At 32.1% G+C, this 19,499-nt stretch overlaps 1 protein-coding gene across 1 annotated transcript in view; it reads left to right on the forward strand.

Moving 5' to 3' along the window:
• Positions 1-19,499, forward strand: part of LOC129805668 (discoidin domain-containing receptor 2) — a 226,134-nt gene that overhangs the window by 130,987 nt on the left and 75,648 nt on the right. Inside the window, exon 6 of the mRNA XM_055853714.1 lies at positions 7,668-7,847. Coding sequence (XP_055709689.1) covers positions 7,668-7,847 — 180 coding nt within the window. The remainder of the gene's footprint in view (positions 1-7,667; positions 7,848-19,499) is intronic.

Raw genomic sequence — 19,499 nt, forward strand, 5'->3', positions numbered from 1 at the left:
TAGGGGAGGGAAAATAAATTGATGTGAAGGTGTAAAAATTTATTCCAGCATTACCATCTCCAGCCAACAAAAAAAAATGAGAAGCACAGAGTTAGGAAAAAGGATGTGAGATGAGGTTAAAAGAGGTGAAGCGAAATGAAAAATTGAAAATGTGTCATATTTATTTACATTATTTTATATTTTCTATCTACTGTCTATGGCACTTCTCATACAACCCTCATACATATATGTATAGACACATGCGAGTATGAGAAAATGCAATAAATAAAAATGTCAATCAGTAATTTGAATGACATTTTTGTTGAAAATTCAATAACTTTATGGGGTATTTATAACAATAGAAAAGTCAGTTGGAATTACGATCTATTTGATTTTTTTTCTGACATGTTTTTTTTTGCTGCTGTTGAAGCTGAAGAGATTTTTTATTTAACACATATTGGTCCCTTTTTCGTCTTTTGTGTCCCTAGTTGGCAAAGTCAAAGAAGTTAATGTATAAAAGACGAGAAGAGGGAGGCTGGGGCCAAGACGAATAGGAGAAAATACTGTGTAAGATATATATAATTCAAAATACAAAGGAATGGGAGAATACAAGTGAATTAGTTAAAGTGAAATTTTCTGGAATGAAATTTAATTTTTAATAATCTGATCCTTAGGGGGTTTCAAACCAGCATCTAAAAGAGAAGAATTCCAATGTTCGCTGAGTTAGTAGTATTTTTGGGTGTTACACGTTACACCAACCATAGGGTAGTGGCAGATATTAAGGCCACTACCCCACTTGATGCCACCTTGAACAAATTATTTTGTATTTTGGATAATTTATCTATTTTATGTGTGTCTTGAGAATTATTCTTATAAGTCAAAAAACCGATTTTTTTAGAGAATTCAAGAATTTTCAAGATTATGAGTTAATCTGAAAAGACGTATGTTAGGCTGCTTCTTCAGTTATCCTATATAATTCTGCAGTAGAGGATCAGCTCAAAATAACATACACTGTGAATTAAGTATCGTATCAAGGATCAGAAGTTCTTTGCATGAATTTTCTTTACCTGTACCCTTACACCTAAGTTTTCCGGGATAAATATATTGTCGAATATCAGCGTGAGTTAATTTGGACCTTAAAGCTCAACGGTTGCTTTTGATAAAACATGGTTCAGTATAGGGAAATTTAGTAACGGCTTGGCAATGACATGTGACAAATTTTGGCACTTCTTGTCTAAAAAGATGCGTACTTACTGAAAATCGTAGTTACTAAGGACACTTAGCTGTCCGATATCTGGCACTTTGATATCCGGTTGACAGCTGCCAAATACTCGAATTCAAAATTTTCTTAATAAAACGGTTACACAATTGTGTTACAAAAGGAAACGTAAACACACTAAGAAGAAAATTCTTTTGTTCTTCAACATTAAGTGCTCGTAAAGCACTTAATAAGTACTTAATTTAATGAACTGCCCCTATTTTAAGTAGTCACAGAATAACTAAATACATACTAATAAAACAACCAAATTGTTTTATGTACTTTTCTGTGAAAAGTCTATATTAATATTAATGAGAACAAATACAATGCAATCATAAACGTAAAAGATAGGGATTCTCATAGTGTCCAGAGACATCAACTTACCTTTATTGAAAAGGGTAAATTAAATTTATTTATTTTGATGCACTTCAATTTTTGGTACAGGGCGGGACTCGAACTTATAACTCTGACAATCGAATTAGAGGCCTTATGGCTTAAACGCCAAAATTAAATACAAAATAAAATTTTAACTTTAAATAAAAATCAATGTAGATGGCATTGAGTAGGAATTTTGCATACGGAGAGGTGGAACTACTTTGAGTTTGTGGAGTTGTGAGTCTATATTGATGTACGCTTTTTTAAAGGAAGCTTAGCTTTATCATAATTAGATTTAGTTCAAAATTGTTTTGTACAGCTAAATTACCTTACGTTGAAGCTCGGTTTTCTTTAAAAATTTTGGAATAAATCACAGATTGGGTAATTTGGAATCATGTCTATTTTGGAATTTTGAGATTTTCTCACTATTTCAGATGGTCAAAGAGAAAAAGAAAACCACGAAGAAGTAGTAGACTTTACATTCAAGAGTGTTTCTTCGTTGTCTTTTCCCTTTGCCATTTAAAACTGTTAGGAAATTTTACAGTTCTAAAATTAGACATGATTCTAATTACCCCATCTTATCCTAGAGGGAGGTGGGGCTATATTAAAGCTGGGGCTACATCGAAAGCAGCGTTATTTTTGTGTATTTTTAAGGGAAGCTGGGCTTAAAGGTAATAATAGAGATCTACAAAACAAAAGTGGATCTAAATTAAATTCTGCCTAAGACCAACTTCTCTAGAAATATTCGATGAATAGCGTTTTCAATGTAGCCCCTACTTCAATATAGCTTCATCACCCCCTATCAATGTAGGGTAAATGTCCTATTTCAAAACCATTTCCAAACGCTTTAACTTTGACAGAAGATTCAACACATTAAGTTCATTTTTTTTAAAGAAAATTACATAAATTTGCTTCTTGACTCTTCTATAATGTTACTGTTCAGTGAAAACTCTTTAAATATAATTGGAAATCTTCTTAAATACAATAAAAACACACAAGTGCAAAATGTTGCTATTGTAAACAAATTATTCCAAATGGAGACAAGAGAAATTTTCTAATTGGAGACAAACAGTGTAAGTGAATGTAGGATTTGTTCTTATTCCTGGTCTTTCCTCCTTTCCCATCTGAAACAATAAGAAAATCTCTGAAAAATATCATATTTTTGGTGTTTTCTACACACAGAAAAATGAAAAATTCTTAAACAGAAACACCCAGGAATTTAATTTCAAATCCCATCGAATGAATGCCAATGCCCTAATTCTAAATCCTTGATCATTTAGTTTTAGTTGCAATTTGCAAATCTGTAGACATTTTTCATTTTCCAGCTAATGCTGAACTTAAGTTCCCGATCTCTTAACTTTAAAGAGCTAAGGATTCTAGCCCATTTCTTTGGCTCAGAGCTTCTAAACTTAAACGTCTCGGGGATTCAGGTCCAATTTAAGTTCCCAGGATCTTATATATTCTTAAATTTAGAATCAAAATTTTTCTGTGTGTATTGAAGCATTTGAAGACAGTTCAGAAAACCCCTTTTTATTCATGAAATAGATAATTATTTCATTTGAAAACTTCACGTATCGTTAACAATAAAATTTAACACTTAATTTACCAAAAAATAACCAGAAATATTAAATAAATATTAAAATAAAACGAATAAACAACAGTGACTTTATTGTGTTTTTCATTGGAATGGGCGATCGATGAAAAATTCGATGGTGAAAAGCGTACGCTTTTAATTTTTCTGAGAAATTGACAAATTAAAATTTGTGAATATGGGAGGATTTTCGCTTTATTTGGAGCAAAATTAACTAAATAATGAAACTGAGGTATAGAAAATATATAAATAAAAATTTAATGCTGTATTTATCATGAAAAAGAAAGATGTTTCCATTTGGAGTAGCGAAAAATTTCCATTTGGAACAGGTTTTGAATTAGCATAATTTACCCTAGCTCACAGCTCAAAGTAGCCTTAACTCTCACTAATAAAAAAATCTAACAAATTTAAATGAAAATTTATAAAAGTTATAAGGAAATGCATTTAGTGGCATAAAATAGTCCCACTACCCTATAGCTAAAGTAGAGTAATAGCAGTCAAGAGGGAAAGATTTTCCATGGAATGACTGAGTGGATCTCCTCGATATGGCGCTTAGATACAATACAATCTATATTTTTCTCCATAGTATAATGCAATAATAAAATCTACGTCTCTCTTATGAAATACATAATTTTATATTGTTTGAGATATTATATGCCTTTTGCACCACCTGCTCGTGTTTCGTTTTTACAGCCATCACATTCAGGGAGTCCTGGGGATGGGATGAGATAAAAAGTATGAAGTTTCTCAGGGAAAAATAGGGAAAGAGTGTAAGGAAGAATTGCTCTGTTGACTACAAATTAGGCGGATGAGAAGAAAATCGATTTATATCATCTTCATTTTTTTCTCTGCCCCTTCTCTCCATCTTATTGTATTACATAATAGTGAAATATGTTCTCAATATGATGAAGGTTGAAGCCATAGGAAAACAGGGATTAGTTTTGGGGATAATAGCACTATAGGTATTATGATGAACATTTCAGTCAAAATGTCATCGTCTGTGAATTGACTAAATACGTAAATTATTCATTCCCTTTATTTCAAGTGCTTGTTGAAATATCCATCCAATTTGAGTCACTATTGTGACAAAATTATGCTAAATATATGACCTGAAAGTGGTCAAGAGGAAAAAGGGGCCCAAATGGTTCAAAATGGCCTATAAGAAAACAAGTCATCGTAACGTTTCATTTGACTAAAAGGTCTGGACTAGCTATCAAATTTTCTGTATGAAGAAAAACTCATAGAAATGCCGAGTAACAAAAACAAAAAATTGTGAATTTTTAAACATTGTGTAAAAGAGAATTATTGCATGGTTGAGAAACATAAATGTCCTGCAAAAGTACAACAATCTTGAATTACAAGTAAAAAATTATGTTTAAAACTTCTGTGGAATTTGATATCGTGCAATAGGATGTCGAAGTAAGAAATAATGGTCAGAAAAGACGCAAGAATTCCCAAAGAATTTGAATTACTGTGAATAAAAGGTGCAAATGAAAGCTTAGTAGAGGGAGATGGGGCTACTTTAAGTTATGGTGCTATTGATATACGATTTTTTTTGCATATTCCTAAAGAACATTGGGCTTAGACGTAATGTAATTTAGTTCTAAAATACAATTGTGAAACTAAAAATAATTACAAGGCTCGAGTTTCAGAAATATGCAAAAAAACACCTCAAATAGCCCCACATCCCTCTATATGACATTTTATTTGTAGATTGTGCCAAATTGAGGGCAAGAGGCCGCTGAATGATTTTAAACATTTCTCCTTTTAATTACTCTTATTAAAATTTCCAATTAAGGTCATCCATATCCGTTTGTAGAAATGTTACTAATTTTTAAACTTAAATTTATTTAGTTGTTGCAAAAATGTAACACGAATATGATTTTTTGAATTTTACTCATAGTTTTTAACTTTAACATAGTTCTTTTCTTCTTCTTTTTTAATATTTCTAAAAAGCACCAATGCAATGTTCCAAAGAGCCTTTGGGTCAAACGTGCCTTTGTCGCTTTCAATTTCGCTTTGTTTTGTTTTCAAAATTTATAGAAAGAGTAATAATTTGGTATTTGAGAAACAAAGGAAAGGATACGATTTCAATCGATTGAATGTCAATAAAGGAAATTCTAAAATGAAATAAAAATACAAAAAATAAAATAAAATAAAAATAAAATAAAATAAAAATAAAATAAAATTGCAGTAAAAAAAAAACAAAATGAGACAAAGCTAAATTGAAAATATAGTAAGGTGGGATAACTGGATCGTTTTTCGAAGACTGCTACTTAAACGCTTGTTTTGGACTGATGAAATTCTTTTTTACTTCTTCTAAATCCATAGAATTATTCACTGTTTCATTCAGAAACATAAGATAAAGAAATTTTCAAAAATATTAAAGAAAATTTACAAAATAAAGATAATACTGAAATAAGTCAGCATGCACTAACTGGGTCACCTTCTCGCTAATTCACTTTTGATTAAACTTTTGGATTTAAAATACTTTTTTCACAAGGAAAAAACAACAAATGTTTTTAATCAACCAGCTGTCATTAGCGAAAATATCACTCCTTGAAAATTTTTAGTGAAGAACCCAGTTGGCACAAGATTGAAATGAGTCGATTACACTCACTTATTAAATGAATAAAAATATTATTTTTGCTTTGCTTGAATAGTTATATTATGTTACTATAGTGACTTTATTACGGAAATAAAAATAAAAATATTATTTTAAGTGGATTAGTCATAAACGATCCAGATAGCGAAGCGCCCGGATTAGCACACTTGACTATAGATTTATTTGTTTTATGTTGGTCGCAAAAATGTATCGTACACTAAAATTTGTGTCTCTTAGTCTATTGCCACAATTGTTAGTTTTTTCCATCAAATCGAAATTAAAATTCATTTTTTTTTCTTTCCATGAAGTAACAATCTCTGAAATTCTGCAGATAGGTTTTTTTTTTGTTAAACATACTCATAATTATCTTGATTTAGCAACATTATGTACTGCAGACGATTGGGCAGTATTTTGGTAAAATTTGCAAGAAAAAATGATAATTGTTATTGTTTATGGTGATTGATCAAATATTATTGGCAAAGAGAAAATTACCAAGCTATGCATCTGCCACACCTTTTAGATCAGAAAAAAATCATGAAATCAAAATTCACATATTTTTTCTTAAACGTTTTGCATATGTCTATTTTACTCTTTCGCACTTGAAATTGGATTGAGCTAAATTGAATTTATTGTGACATTCAAGAGTATAAGAAGGCCACGACAGAATGAAATGGACATAGCCAAAACTTTTGGGAAAAAATGAGATGTAAATTTCGATTTCATGAAATTATCCTGTACTAAAATGTGTGCTAGAACCATTATATATTATTTTATTTTTTTTCCTGCCCAATTTTAGGCCCCGACAATCATTTTAGACCAGTAAAATTAGGATTGAACTAAATTTAATTTGGTGTGATGTTCAAAAGAAGAAGAAGAAGAAGATGAGTGCTAAAGAGGAAGACAGACTTATGTAAGGCTTTTAAGAAAGAAAGGGATGTGAATTTCGATTGTATGAAATTTTCGTGATCAAAAATATGTTCCGTTATGGCTCCGGCACACCTTTTAGATCAGGAAAATTTCATGAAGTTGAAATTCGGATCCCTTTCTTTCTGGCATGTTTTGCATATATCTATCTCATTCTCTCGCACTCTTCTTCTTCTCTTAAACATTACTCCAAATTCAATTTAGCTCAATCGAATTTGGTATGTGAAAGAAAGAGATAGTCATATGCAAAATATGTGAGAAAGAAAGGGTTTCGAATTTCGACTTCATGAAATTTTCCTGATCTAAAAGGTGTGCCCGAGCCGTTACTGACGTAAAATACCTTACTGACCAAATTCATTAACTTACGGGCCAAAAATGTTTTTTTGACTTTATTTTACAGTCAAAAAGTGTTTATTCCACCCTAAATTGACGATTTAAAAATTTAAAAAAAACAGTGAACTATATATGGAAAACAGTTACAATCTAAGACATTATTCAAATTGATTTCTGGCCGTTTTTGATTTTTTTCTAAGCGAAATTGATTTTTTTCCAAATTCTCCATTGACCAAAATAACATTGTTCATTTAAATAATTTTTTTACTCAACCAAATCCTAATGTATCCTTAACCAAATTGTGTTGTAAGTAAATTGACTCTGGTGTATATGGAAATGGTAGTCCATATTTTGTTGATAATTCAAACTGACCTTTATAATTTAAGTCAAGATATGCTATGTTATTATCTTAAATGGCCTAAGACAGGTGCTCTCAAAATCCATTCAAAGTATTCAACCAGATTTTTTTTCTCAGAAATCCCAAATTTGTAAAAGCAAAAACATAATCTCAATAGAGGTATATAAAAGGTAATATATATATTTTTTTCTTTTTCCATCTCATTCTATGTTTTCAACAAATGTTTTGTGATGGCATAAAACAGAGGGACTGATATCGTACAGCATTCCAAAAGGTGTTCAACGTGGCCTGGAAGTAGATCTCTCAGACCAAACCTATGATGGCAGAGAGGAGGGCGATCGATTAGTTGGCGGTTTGGGGCAATTAGTCGATGGCCAGAAAGGAAATGATAATTTTCGGACTGATATTCATGGCTTTGGTAAAGGTAATCTATTTTAATTGTGAAAGAGCATTAGGTGTGTAAGTGAGAGAGAGAGAGAGTGAAGCCTAAAACTCATGAATATAAATATTTATGGAGAATGCTCAATTACACAGGCATAACATACACATCCATTCCTCAACTTCTTAAATAAATAATTGGGCCATGTACTGGAAGGCCGGACAGTTTATATATAGGAACGACCAACATGGGAGATACAATTATATCAATTTCTATGTAGCACTGTAGCACATTTGCAAAATTGTTAGCTGGGAATTTGGGAGTGTTGCTAGAAGAGATTTTATTCACAAATCAATACGACCATAAATTGAAGGTATATATAGTATGTATATGACCCAATGGATCTCTAATTGCCATTTGATCACAACTAAGGGAGAATCACTCACATTTCTAGTCCATTTCCTATCCAAAAAAAAGGGAAACTATTGTGTACACAATATTTCAATGCTTAATCATTTTATCGGGCATTCCTCAATGGATGTTCTCTTCTAGCTTTTCCCCATATTTTTCTCCAGATAGAAGAGAAAACATATCACAAAGAGAGGCCCCAGTACAGTGTATTCATAGACTAACATTAAAATGGAATCAAATTGATTTTTGTATCGGATTCTCTATCAGCCATTTCCTATATCCGGTCCCAAGTGTGATCTATACTTTTGAAAACTAACTTTACTCCTATAAGCATTTATGAGTTGCTTTACTATGGAGTGTAAGACGAAAATAGAATTTATGGTTTTGGGCTTATATATGTAATATCCAACGTGTTATACATCTCTTCAATACCGGAACACCGACCGGAATAAGCCCCCAAAACTTGACTTTGTTGTTGGGATTTTCGGTGGAGAAGGCAGCACATTAAAACTTAATGATGTGATATCGTTTCTGCTAGGAAAAGTTATTAACTTAAGAGAATGAAAGAGTATGTGCAAGGAGAGGAATGGTGAATGTGTGAAAGTTATACTGCACTTTATAATCAAACTTGAGAGATTATTAGTTGTAATTGTGGAATGAGATGATATTTTTCACAGTATCTCTCGGTGGTTCCAAAATCTTAGGGGGTGTGTCACTTGAAAAAAAAAGACACAAGCCACAATCGTATTTAAATACGGATAGAGAACTTGTTGGAATGCTTGTCGGGCTATAAAACTTGAGATAAGAATTATTTATCTCAAGCGATAAAATGTGTAATATTTAGAGATATTTTTCACTTAATGAGGCATTTAAGAAACCAGATTGAGGTATAATTACTCGTATGTCAAGTCCCATTTCTACTTAATTGCAATGCCACTTTGCTAAAGAAGAACACCATCTAATGAATTGAGAAAATCACGAGATATATTAAAAATAATAATAATAATGAAAATTTCCTGTTCATTATAAACTAACGCATCTTAAACTCTTAAATTCTTAGCAATCCCTTTTAGAATGATTTATTTTTTTCGCAGTTTTGGTAATCATTTCTATCTTAATGATTTAAAATTAATTGATAATTTCAGTTCTTCATCGTGAGTAATATTACCTTGATTGGTTAATTAATGATGGTAAAAAAAAATTGAGAGTAATCTTAGCAAATTATTGACAGTTTTACTACTATTTTATTGTAGTTTTAAATAAAAATGTAATTTTTATGTACTGCTATCATATGCATGCAACGTCTACACATATTCTCTAAAATTTTGGAACTTTCCGCAAAATGTGTAAAATTTGTGTAAAGATTATACACAATGTAGATATTATGTTTTAACACAGCGGGAAGAGGCGGGGAAATTTCAGAAAATCCAGGGATTTTCCAAGGATTTCCGAAATCTTTAAGGTCACGAAGGTTTTCCAAGTTTTCAAGAGGATCTCAGGGTAACTCAGGATTCTTTGAATTCTTATGAGTTTTCAAAGTTTTCGATGGTTCCGGAGGCCATACCAGGCTATAGGATTTTCCGCGAACTCCTGAATTTGTCTCAAATTTTCGAAAATTTCCTGAATTACCAAATATCAGATCAGTTTTCGTGAATTTCACCATCTTCTTATAGTTCTCGAAAATTCCTCAGCTTTTTGAGGAATTTCCCGAGCTTCAGAGAATTTCCCAAATTCGTAAAAAAATTGTCATTTTCAGAATAAGTATAACAAATTTCGACATAGTTCCAAATAAGCACCTAAGTCCTAAATTTGAAATGTAATATTTTTAATACATTATTGAAAATTTTTTGTTAGTTCTCTTACAGGAGTGTCATTTGAAACCTTGAAAAGTAGTTTATCATCTTTGTTTTCTTTAAATGAATACCTAAAATATTGAAAAATTCATAATAATATAGACATTGCTTTGGGCAATATTCCTGCCACTGTGAGTACAATTTCGGCCACTTTGTTTGTGGCCACCTTTTGTGAAACAACGAGTAGAAAATGTCTAACCGTCATATGAAACCGAGTTCAATATTGAGTTTACTATACATTTCGACGGCTCCATTCCATACTATTCTAAGTCGACTTAGAATTATATTACTCCGATTACTTAATGGTGAAAATTTGGTGGTCACCCGGCGTTCGGGTAACGAGATATTCAATTCTTTCGAAAAAAATTTACACGGGCAAAAGTCCTGAGATCTCCCGCGTGTAATTTATCCTGAAGACCTGAAAACTTAACCTTGGCATCCCAAATTTACGAGTAGATTTCCGTAGTTACTTGTCCTTCTTGAACTCTTTCCGTGCCTTTTCTACATCATCTTTTTCATAGATGCGATGCTTTTTTTTATTTCTTTGGGTATTTGACAACGTAGACATTGAAAAAAATCTGAAACAAATATTAATTTTGGGTAAATAAGAGATGTGGCCGACATAATAAATATTACCTCACTGAAACGACGCTCAAAAATCTTTAATGAACGCTACCCAATTTTAATTAAAAACCTTTAAAGAAAATTATTTGTACTTCACCACAATCACAAGACTCCTAGCAACAGAAGCGATCTGTCACATTATTTTGAAAGGCTTTTTTAACACCTAAATTTGTGTGATATAATTTAAATTTTAATTCATGCTACCCCGTGTTTGGTGGTGCCCCAGTTTCCCCTATCCAAAATTTAACGATTTTTATATTAATACGTTCAGAAAAAAACAAACGATATTTAAAAGAAAAAAATCTTTAACCATATTCGAAGATAAAAATCCATAATCAATTATTTTATTTGCATGGCCGAAGTTACATTCACAGTGGCCGATATTTAAGGCTGGTCGAAATTTAGCACACTTATTAAATTTGGTACGACGACGGTCGATGCAACTGACGATTTTTTATCTAACGATATTCTGTTAGAATATCGATCGACATGCGATAATGAAAATCCTTTTGTACTGCTCATTCTTTTAAATTTTCAAAATGGTACATAACAGCCGCATTGAACAAAAGACATAACTACTAAAATTGATCGTTTTCATATTTAAAATTTGTAATTTTTATTAGGCAAAATTCATTTTGTTAATTTCAAAAATAGTAAAATTCATCTTGAGAAGTAATAACTTAAGTCCTGACTTGGGAAAGTTTTTACAAGATCCATAAATCAGCCATTAAATGAGGAGACGTAGATTTGGAATGCAATATAAATCGAATAAATTTCTTAGCACTCGAAACTTTTAGTAAATCAATTTTATAGATTTATTACTCGGTCAATTATTACGAAATTATTGTTAATAGCCGAATTTTTTTTCTCGCTTTATAATATTTTCTTTTATAGTACTTCACCCCTCGATGTTTCCGCTTTTCTCGGCAAAATTGACTTTCCCACTCGAGAGATTTAATTTTTCTGCACACTTTACGGTCATTTGCCTTCATGTTGTGTGCTTTTGCCGGATGAAGTGGAGCAAAAAGGGCACAAGATTAATGATAAGAAATAAATTCTAATTCTCTATTAATTTTAATTTAAATGCAACACCCAAAGTCACTCTGTCACATCTTTCTTACCATTTTATATACCTCAGTGCCTTGAGGATAAGGAACATACCGCAGAGGTGAGAATGGGTTCTTCTTAAAAAAAAAAGGTGAAAGGTGATTCAAACATCTTTCGTGAGGGTGGAATAAAAGTTCAGGTTTTCCTTAGAACAGATTGTTGTACGTGAAAATGTGGATGGGGTATGGGTATCCCTTTTGTGTGATCACAATCCCAACCGCATCGCTAAGGATGCGACATCTCTTTCTGGCGGTCCTTTCGCCTTCCCTTGCGAACAGGAACAGCACCGTGTGTAATGTTGGTCTTTCGGGAACTAAAAGTTTTTGCATTTTTCATGTTAATGACGGTGTGTCCTTTCTATAAATATTCCCTTTCGCCGTATCTCAAATTCTTTGCTCGCTTCCCGTATATTTCCCCATGTACACCCGCATTTACACACAAAATCCCCATAGTGAATAAAAGCAACTAACACAACATTCTCCATTCTGAGAGGAGATCCCCCAAAATCCAGTCATGGTTACATTCTTTACACGTGTAAATATACAGATTTTTTTTTGTAATTTAAGTGAAGAAATAAAATATTTATTCCCACTTTAGGCCCTGCTCGACAAGCTTTTTTTTCATAACGACATACATTTGTTGGTAATAAAAATTAAACATCAATTTTATAGAAAGACTGGCACTATTTCTAAAATGGAGCAATATTATCCCTCAATTCTGAGACAAATTTTTATTTTAATTTAAAGTGTAATTTTTTAAAGTCTTTTGAGCTAAAACATATCAAACTCCACAATAATGAAGCTCAATTGTAAATCTCGAATTTCTTCTTTTATTTAGTTGTAAAGCCGATCGTAAAAACATTTACAGTTTATGAATAAATTGTATGAGTTTGTAGCATAAGAAACGACAAGATGCTTCAACTTCGAATAGGAAATCTTAAAATTTGACATTAAATATTTAAGTTGAAACTATAATCCTCTTTAATCTCAAAATTTGAGGGATAATCCCTCAATTTTGATACGCATTGTATGAAAGTTTCCTAAATCCCAAAGTACTTTGTACAAGTTTAACATTGTGAAGTTCTTTTTTTTAATGAAAAATGTTATGATCGTATTAAGTGCGACTATATTGTCATAAGTTTAACTTCAAATATTTTTTTTTTAAACAAACAAACAAAGGTTCTATTTGAGCTAAAAGTTGTGTATAATTGTCAATGGAGTACACACGGCTCTTCGTTATCCGGCACTTCGTTATCCGGGCGACACCTGCCAAACACTGGCGGTTGATGTATTCAAAATTATTTTTACTAAACATGAAGTTTCTCCAGTGTAAATTAAAGTATTATTATCATTGTATCGAATATTTTAATACATAATTGCGATAAAAAAAAATGAAACATAAGCGCACCATGAAGAAAATTCTCTTGTTCTTTGACAGACAGAAAATAAATTCACACAGCACAAAATATAAAACAGTTGATCATTCAAAAAACCTAAATGTCATTTTGTTCCCCAGTCAGCCGGATAACGAAGAACCGTGTGTAAAATCCCTTTACATATTGAGGCGATTTACACTGACGCATTGGATTGAGATTGATGCGTCACAGAATCGATTGTAATTGGCCAAATCCAGTTATAATTATATAAATTCGGTATAAGTGACCTCAATGAGAGCCATGTATACTGAAGATTAAGATTAAATTATCCAAAATCAGATTTTTGAATAATTAATCTTAATGAAATTTTACAATGTAAATGACCTAATTGAATGTGAGGAATCTACAATTCCATATTTTGAGCTAAATCATACCGGGATAACTAAAGATAAATCAATAACGCGTACTTTGAAGATGCAGATTTCCTGTAACTTTCAAAACCTTTCAAAAAAAAAACTCAATAAAGCAAATATATTAGGAAATAATAGGTCTCCCAAAGTAGTTTAACTAAGATATTCGATTAAATTCGATATCACGAAAATTCGATATTGAAATATTTTTCTATGGGTGTCTATGGACGGAATATTCACCTTGACTACCTCCAAAACATATTCAAAAATGGAGACAAAATTCTAGAGGCTGTTTTCTAAATAAACTAAAAAAAAGTTTTAGATGGAAAAGGACAGGCGTGGGGAAAAAGACAAAAAAAAGTACGGAGATTCACTTATGATAGGGTCTCCGAAGATCGCAAGTCGATATCTTTTACCGTTTGCGGTACAGACCTGTGACAAGTTGAAAGAAACTGTTCGTTTTTTGATTCCGAACTGTAAAATTAGGTTAAGGATATTTTCGCGTATTTTAAAACGACTCCATGTAACCTTGAGCTCTATAGTTACTCCTTTACTTCAAAATTACGTAATATTTACGTACTAAAATAATTAGAATTTTATTTCTTAAATGTACGTTAGAACTGACTAAAAAGACAATGTAACCTTTTCAAAATTTGTACATATAGGACTCAGAAGCGATTGAAGGAATTAATGAAATTTTTTTGGGGTAAAATCCATTTTCCTTTCGGAGGAATGTGATCGCTATTGCATTATCCTACGCGCGAATGTCATGCTGAATTGAAATAAACATCCGTCCTATGTCTACATTATCTTTGAATACTTTTTAATCGTTCTATAAACATAAGAGACCATAGAATAATTTAGTCAGGGGCTGAATGTACAGCTACCGAGTAAATCGTGCATGGCAGATCGGCTGATCGCGCTGATCAGTCTCCAAGATCACACTGAACGCGCGATCAGTCTCCAAGATTAATTAAACTTTATTAAACTGATTGAGAGTCGGTTGCACATGTAATCTACCTATTCCCTCAATCTTTTTTATGTATTTTTTATGTACCCATAGGATAAAAATAAGATTACGCTGACTTTTTTACACTACTTATGGATTTACTTCAAAATATTAAATTTTTCATAAATTTCTTACAAGACATTGAGGCTTCGCACATACTCCGGTGTGGAATGATAACTTTTCGATACTATGGAATCGATAGTATCGATAATTCCATATCTCGTAGATTTTGTGAATAACAATTTTTTAAACGTTATTGGACCATTTATTGTACCATTCTTAAAAGAATGAAACTGTTAATAAATATTTATATTAGCTACAAAAGCTTAAGTTATCATTTGATTTTATCAGAATCGACAGTCGCTACCCGTCAAATCATGGCTCTACCTGCCGCTTTTACTCGGAGGTTTTTTGAATTGTAACGGTATATTCTAGTACATTTAGAGGAGAACTGTAGATTTTCGGCGGAATTTCTGCCTGAAAATCTGTAGATTTTCGGCAGAAATTCTCACGAAAATCTGTAAATTTTCGGCAGAAATTCTCACGAAAATCTGCAGATTCTCGGCAGAATTTCTGCATAGAAAATCTGCATAGTCACCATTTTGTCAACAAAAATATTGTTGATTTATCAAGAAACTGTAGAAGTTTCAAAGAAAATGGTATGCTCTGCTTAACAAGCATTATCAATTAAACATTTTAGATAACTAAAAAGTTGCGAGCAAAAATACAAATTTCTTAAAAATCGCCAATCGAATGAACAATAAACACAAAATTTAGGTCGACACTGTGTTTAAAGATATCACTTCACTATTCTCTACTTATAATACGACGTCGCAGAATTCTTTATTTTATATAAACACTGTGAAATCAACAAGAATCACTCTATTGATTTTTGCAAACTTCAGTGAAAAATATTCCATCTTTTCTGACACAGCTGTCTGGAAAGTCTGGAATGTAGAAAAAAAATTTACAGAAAATCGGCAAAATATCTACAGAAATTCGTCAGAGTATGCACCAGGATTCGTCACAAAATCTGGAAAAATTTCTGACGAATTTTGTCCCAAGCCCAAAAGAAATTCGTAGGAATATCTACAGATTTCTCGGCAGATTTTCGGCAGAGGTGTAGATATTTTCTGCAGAAAACTTAAAGATATCTGACGAAATTATTTGACGGGTACTATCGAAAAGAAGTTATCATGTCACCCCTGGCTTCAAAATTTCCTTCAATAAATCTGAGGTAATTCATTTTCAGGAAAGTGTGACTTCAGACTGGCTATAAAATATATTGCTAATTAGGTCACATTCAAATAAAAATATAGAAAAATATAAAGTGTTCAAAGCCAGAGTGTGTGCGAACTGCGAACCCTGAAAGCCTTCCCCTATTCTATATTATTTTTGAGATTTCGTTTAGAATATTTTGGTTAGGCATTCATGTTTTATTATAATTATTGTTGTGTCAAACATCAAATCCTCAAAAGCATGAGAATTATGGAGTTTGTAATTAAAATTTATTAATTTGCGTAGAAAATCGCGTATAAAATGAATAATGGCGTATTTTAACATTGTTACTCAGGATGACCTTCGTACATTCAAAGCTCTGTGAATGACGGTGAATAAAGAAGATGGAACCTTGTGTGGGTGGGAGTTTTTTTTTCCTTTTGCCTCCTTTTGGACTTTGGTTCTGTCCCCACTCTCGAGGATCACGCTTCACTGTGCTATTTTATGAGATTCGGAATTGCCTTTAGGCTATTATTCTATAATGCTCACCACTCTTGCTCTACTAGCAAACACTCCATATACGGTGTGTATGAACAGTGCCTGTCTGCATAATATAATATTTTATTTGCACCCCTCGCGTACGATTGTTGGGCTAAAGCAACACAATTGTGGGTTGGCTTTAAGCTTCTGCTGAGCAGAAAGAATGCTTTTGGGCATAATTTCTGTTCATTTCACCGTTAACAACACAAAATTCACGGGTTTTTTTTCCCCAAGATTTTCTCAGACATTCTTCTCTCCCTTCGCAATATTTACTCCAAAAGTCTATATGGTGTCTATTTATGCAAGAGTGCACTTTAGTGAACGTTAAAAGCATCAATTTCTAGGAAATTCAAAGACAGTCAAATAAATTCCAGAATTAAATCAAATTTATGATCGTATGCCACTGTTCCATATAACGAGCTATACATCACTCAAAAGCCGCATCTCTCGTTGCAATTTAGCGAGAGATTGGAAGAGACAAACACCATGAGAATTTTCATTGATGATGTCGCGAATAAGGGGCATTCAAGTGCTCTTACTGTGTGGGCCATTTAGTGGCCCAAGAAGTGGCACAGAGTGGTGTTCAGTAGTTATTTTGTTGTGTCTCTGGATGATTGCCATATCATGGTCAACATCACTCTGAATGTGAGAAAGGTACACAATTCAGCAAGATCCTCCTGAGAATGGTGCAGATAATGGGCAAAAACACTAAGTTTAGCAAATAACATGAAGCACAAGTGCTAATATTGCATAATGAGGAAGCTTTTTCAGGAGAATCTGTATTCATGATTACCATGACCATCACTTTTTGATGCTACAAGTTTTTTTTTTATTCTTGAACTACCGTGGAAATTCAAGTTGTTTTATTTTTAGCATAGAGCTGAATTGAAGCTTTTAGTTGGATTATTTTCTCTTCACTTTAATGTATAAATAAAATGTGTACTTATCATTACGCCATTTGTTCAGTTTTGTCACAATGGAATTCATTTGCTAAAATTCATATGGAAATGAATTCTTAACAAATATCTGTGTAAAACGCTCAATCAACTTAAGAAATTGTACGTCGGAAAAACTAAACACTTCCGGTGAAATTCCGTTGTAAATTGTCTGTCGACTTGTTTTTTTTTTTGTATTTCAATTGATGTATAATTCTCTGTCAAATAATCTTCTGTATTCCCAGTAAAAAAATAATTATTTCTCTTATCAATTTCATAAATTTAACAGGAGGAGAGTGAATTTGGAGTAATTTTTCTTTGCAAAATGCCCATTAATTTATAGAAATGAGACTATTAAAAGCTTCTATTAAAACTATGCCAAATTTCGGACGGTTGCATTAGTTAGAATTTTTTCTTACTTTCTTTTGAAAAGTGTTGCTTAACATATTGTTAAACAGAATATCATCATTGTTTGCTCTAAAAAAAATACATTTAGAAATGAATTTAAATATTAATACTGATTTGAGTACATATCGGACGCAAAGTTCCTCGAGGTTTTCAACCCTTCCGGAACTCTTCTGAGGCTTTTTCCACAGTATCTCATTTCGGGTGCCGGCAAAAATCCTGAAAACCAAAATTCCAAAAACCAAAATTCTAAACGCCAAAATCCCGAAAGTCAAAATCCTGATACGGAATTATATACGATCGTGGGAGTATCTATGATACTTTTAAGAATTTGAGATTATAGCTTTCGGGATTTTGGCGTTCAGGATTTCGGTTTTCGGATTTTTGGCGTTTCAAGATTTTTTTTACTCATTTGGGATTTCGACCCATCCGGGAATTTGGCCCATTTAGAATTTTGGCTTTTCGGGATTCTGGCCCATTGGGAATTTTGGGTTTTCGGGATTGAGATCCATTTGGGATTTTGGTTTTCGGGATCCCAATTCATTGTGATTTTCGTGATTTTGTTTATTTCGAGATTTGGAATTTGCAATTTTGGCTTTGGGAATTTTGGCTTTAGAGATTTTGAACGGGACCCTCTCATTCGCGGAGGCAAAGCGTTTTTGTTTCTTTGGCACTGTGTAATATCTCAAAAACGAAGAAAATAAAACAAAATTTAATCAAATTCAGGGAAACACGTATTAATTACAATAAAAAAAAATTAAACTTGTCTCTATTTTTTTGAGTAACTGTTTATAGTTCTATAGCGTGATGCAAAGGTGGCGCTACAGGCTAAAATAAAAATCGAAGGATTTAGTTTCTCAATTGACTAGTTGAGAATCGAAATTAGCAAATCAGAATTTTGTAATTATACAGTTACATAATAATTAAACCCTCGGAACGTGTATACAAGGGTTTTAGTGACTTTAAACACAAAGCATTTTGATTTCAATCAAAAGCTGGATACTTCTAAGAACTGTACTGTCAAAGTTAATTCAAAATACTTTTAATTTTAAAATCTTCATTTTAATTTTTTATCTTATACATTTTTTACAATTGTTGCTTGTGTATTTAATTAAATGTTACTTACTCCTTCGTTTTAAACTTTCTTCGCAACTGATGCAGGTTAATGAGGGTTTCAATTTTTTTTAACTATACGTTAAAATTACAATTTACAGAGGGTGGGGTAGTTTCTTGCATGTATTACTTTCGAAAATAAAGTTTTTTTGAACGAAAAATTATTATTTATGAATTGTCCGGCAAATAATTTTTAGATAGTCAATACTCAAGCGTAACTAACGAAACTCAGTTAGTTTGAATATGGTTCATACACTGAGAAAAAAGGGGGTGCGATTAACTTTTTTTCCTCGTAACTTTAGCACTTTTTAGGTGTAAAAATATATCAAAATTTTTAATGTTAATTTTAGACCTATTTAAGGGTAAAATTAGCATAAAAAAGGGTAACTTTAACCCCCAATACACCTAAAAAGGGTAATATTTACACCGATTTCGTATCAATACTGCAGGGTAAAATAAACATTTCCGGAATGTTATTTTAACTTTTTCAGATTTCTCTCAGTGTATTCGTTTAGCAATTGAGTCCTGGAAAAAACGAATAGCTGCGTAAAAACTGCCCCACGCTACCTTAATTGTTTTAACTTTCATTTGAATGTACTAATAAATTCAAGCTTCTATTTCCACGCTGTGATATTAAAATTCATTTTAAATCAATCATCGTGTCAGATTGTGATTTATAATTTGATTCAGTAGATAT

Source organism: Phlebotomus papatasi, chromosome 3 (assembly GCF_024763615.1).
Source record: "Phlebotomus papatasi isolate M1 chromosome 3, Ppap_2.1, whole genome shotgun sequence".
In the NCBI taxonomy this organism is placed as follows: Eukaryota; Metazoa; Arthropoda; class Insecta; order Diptera; family Psychodidae; genus Phlebotomus; species Phlebotomus papatasi.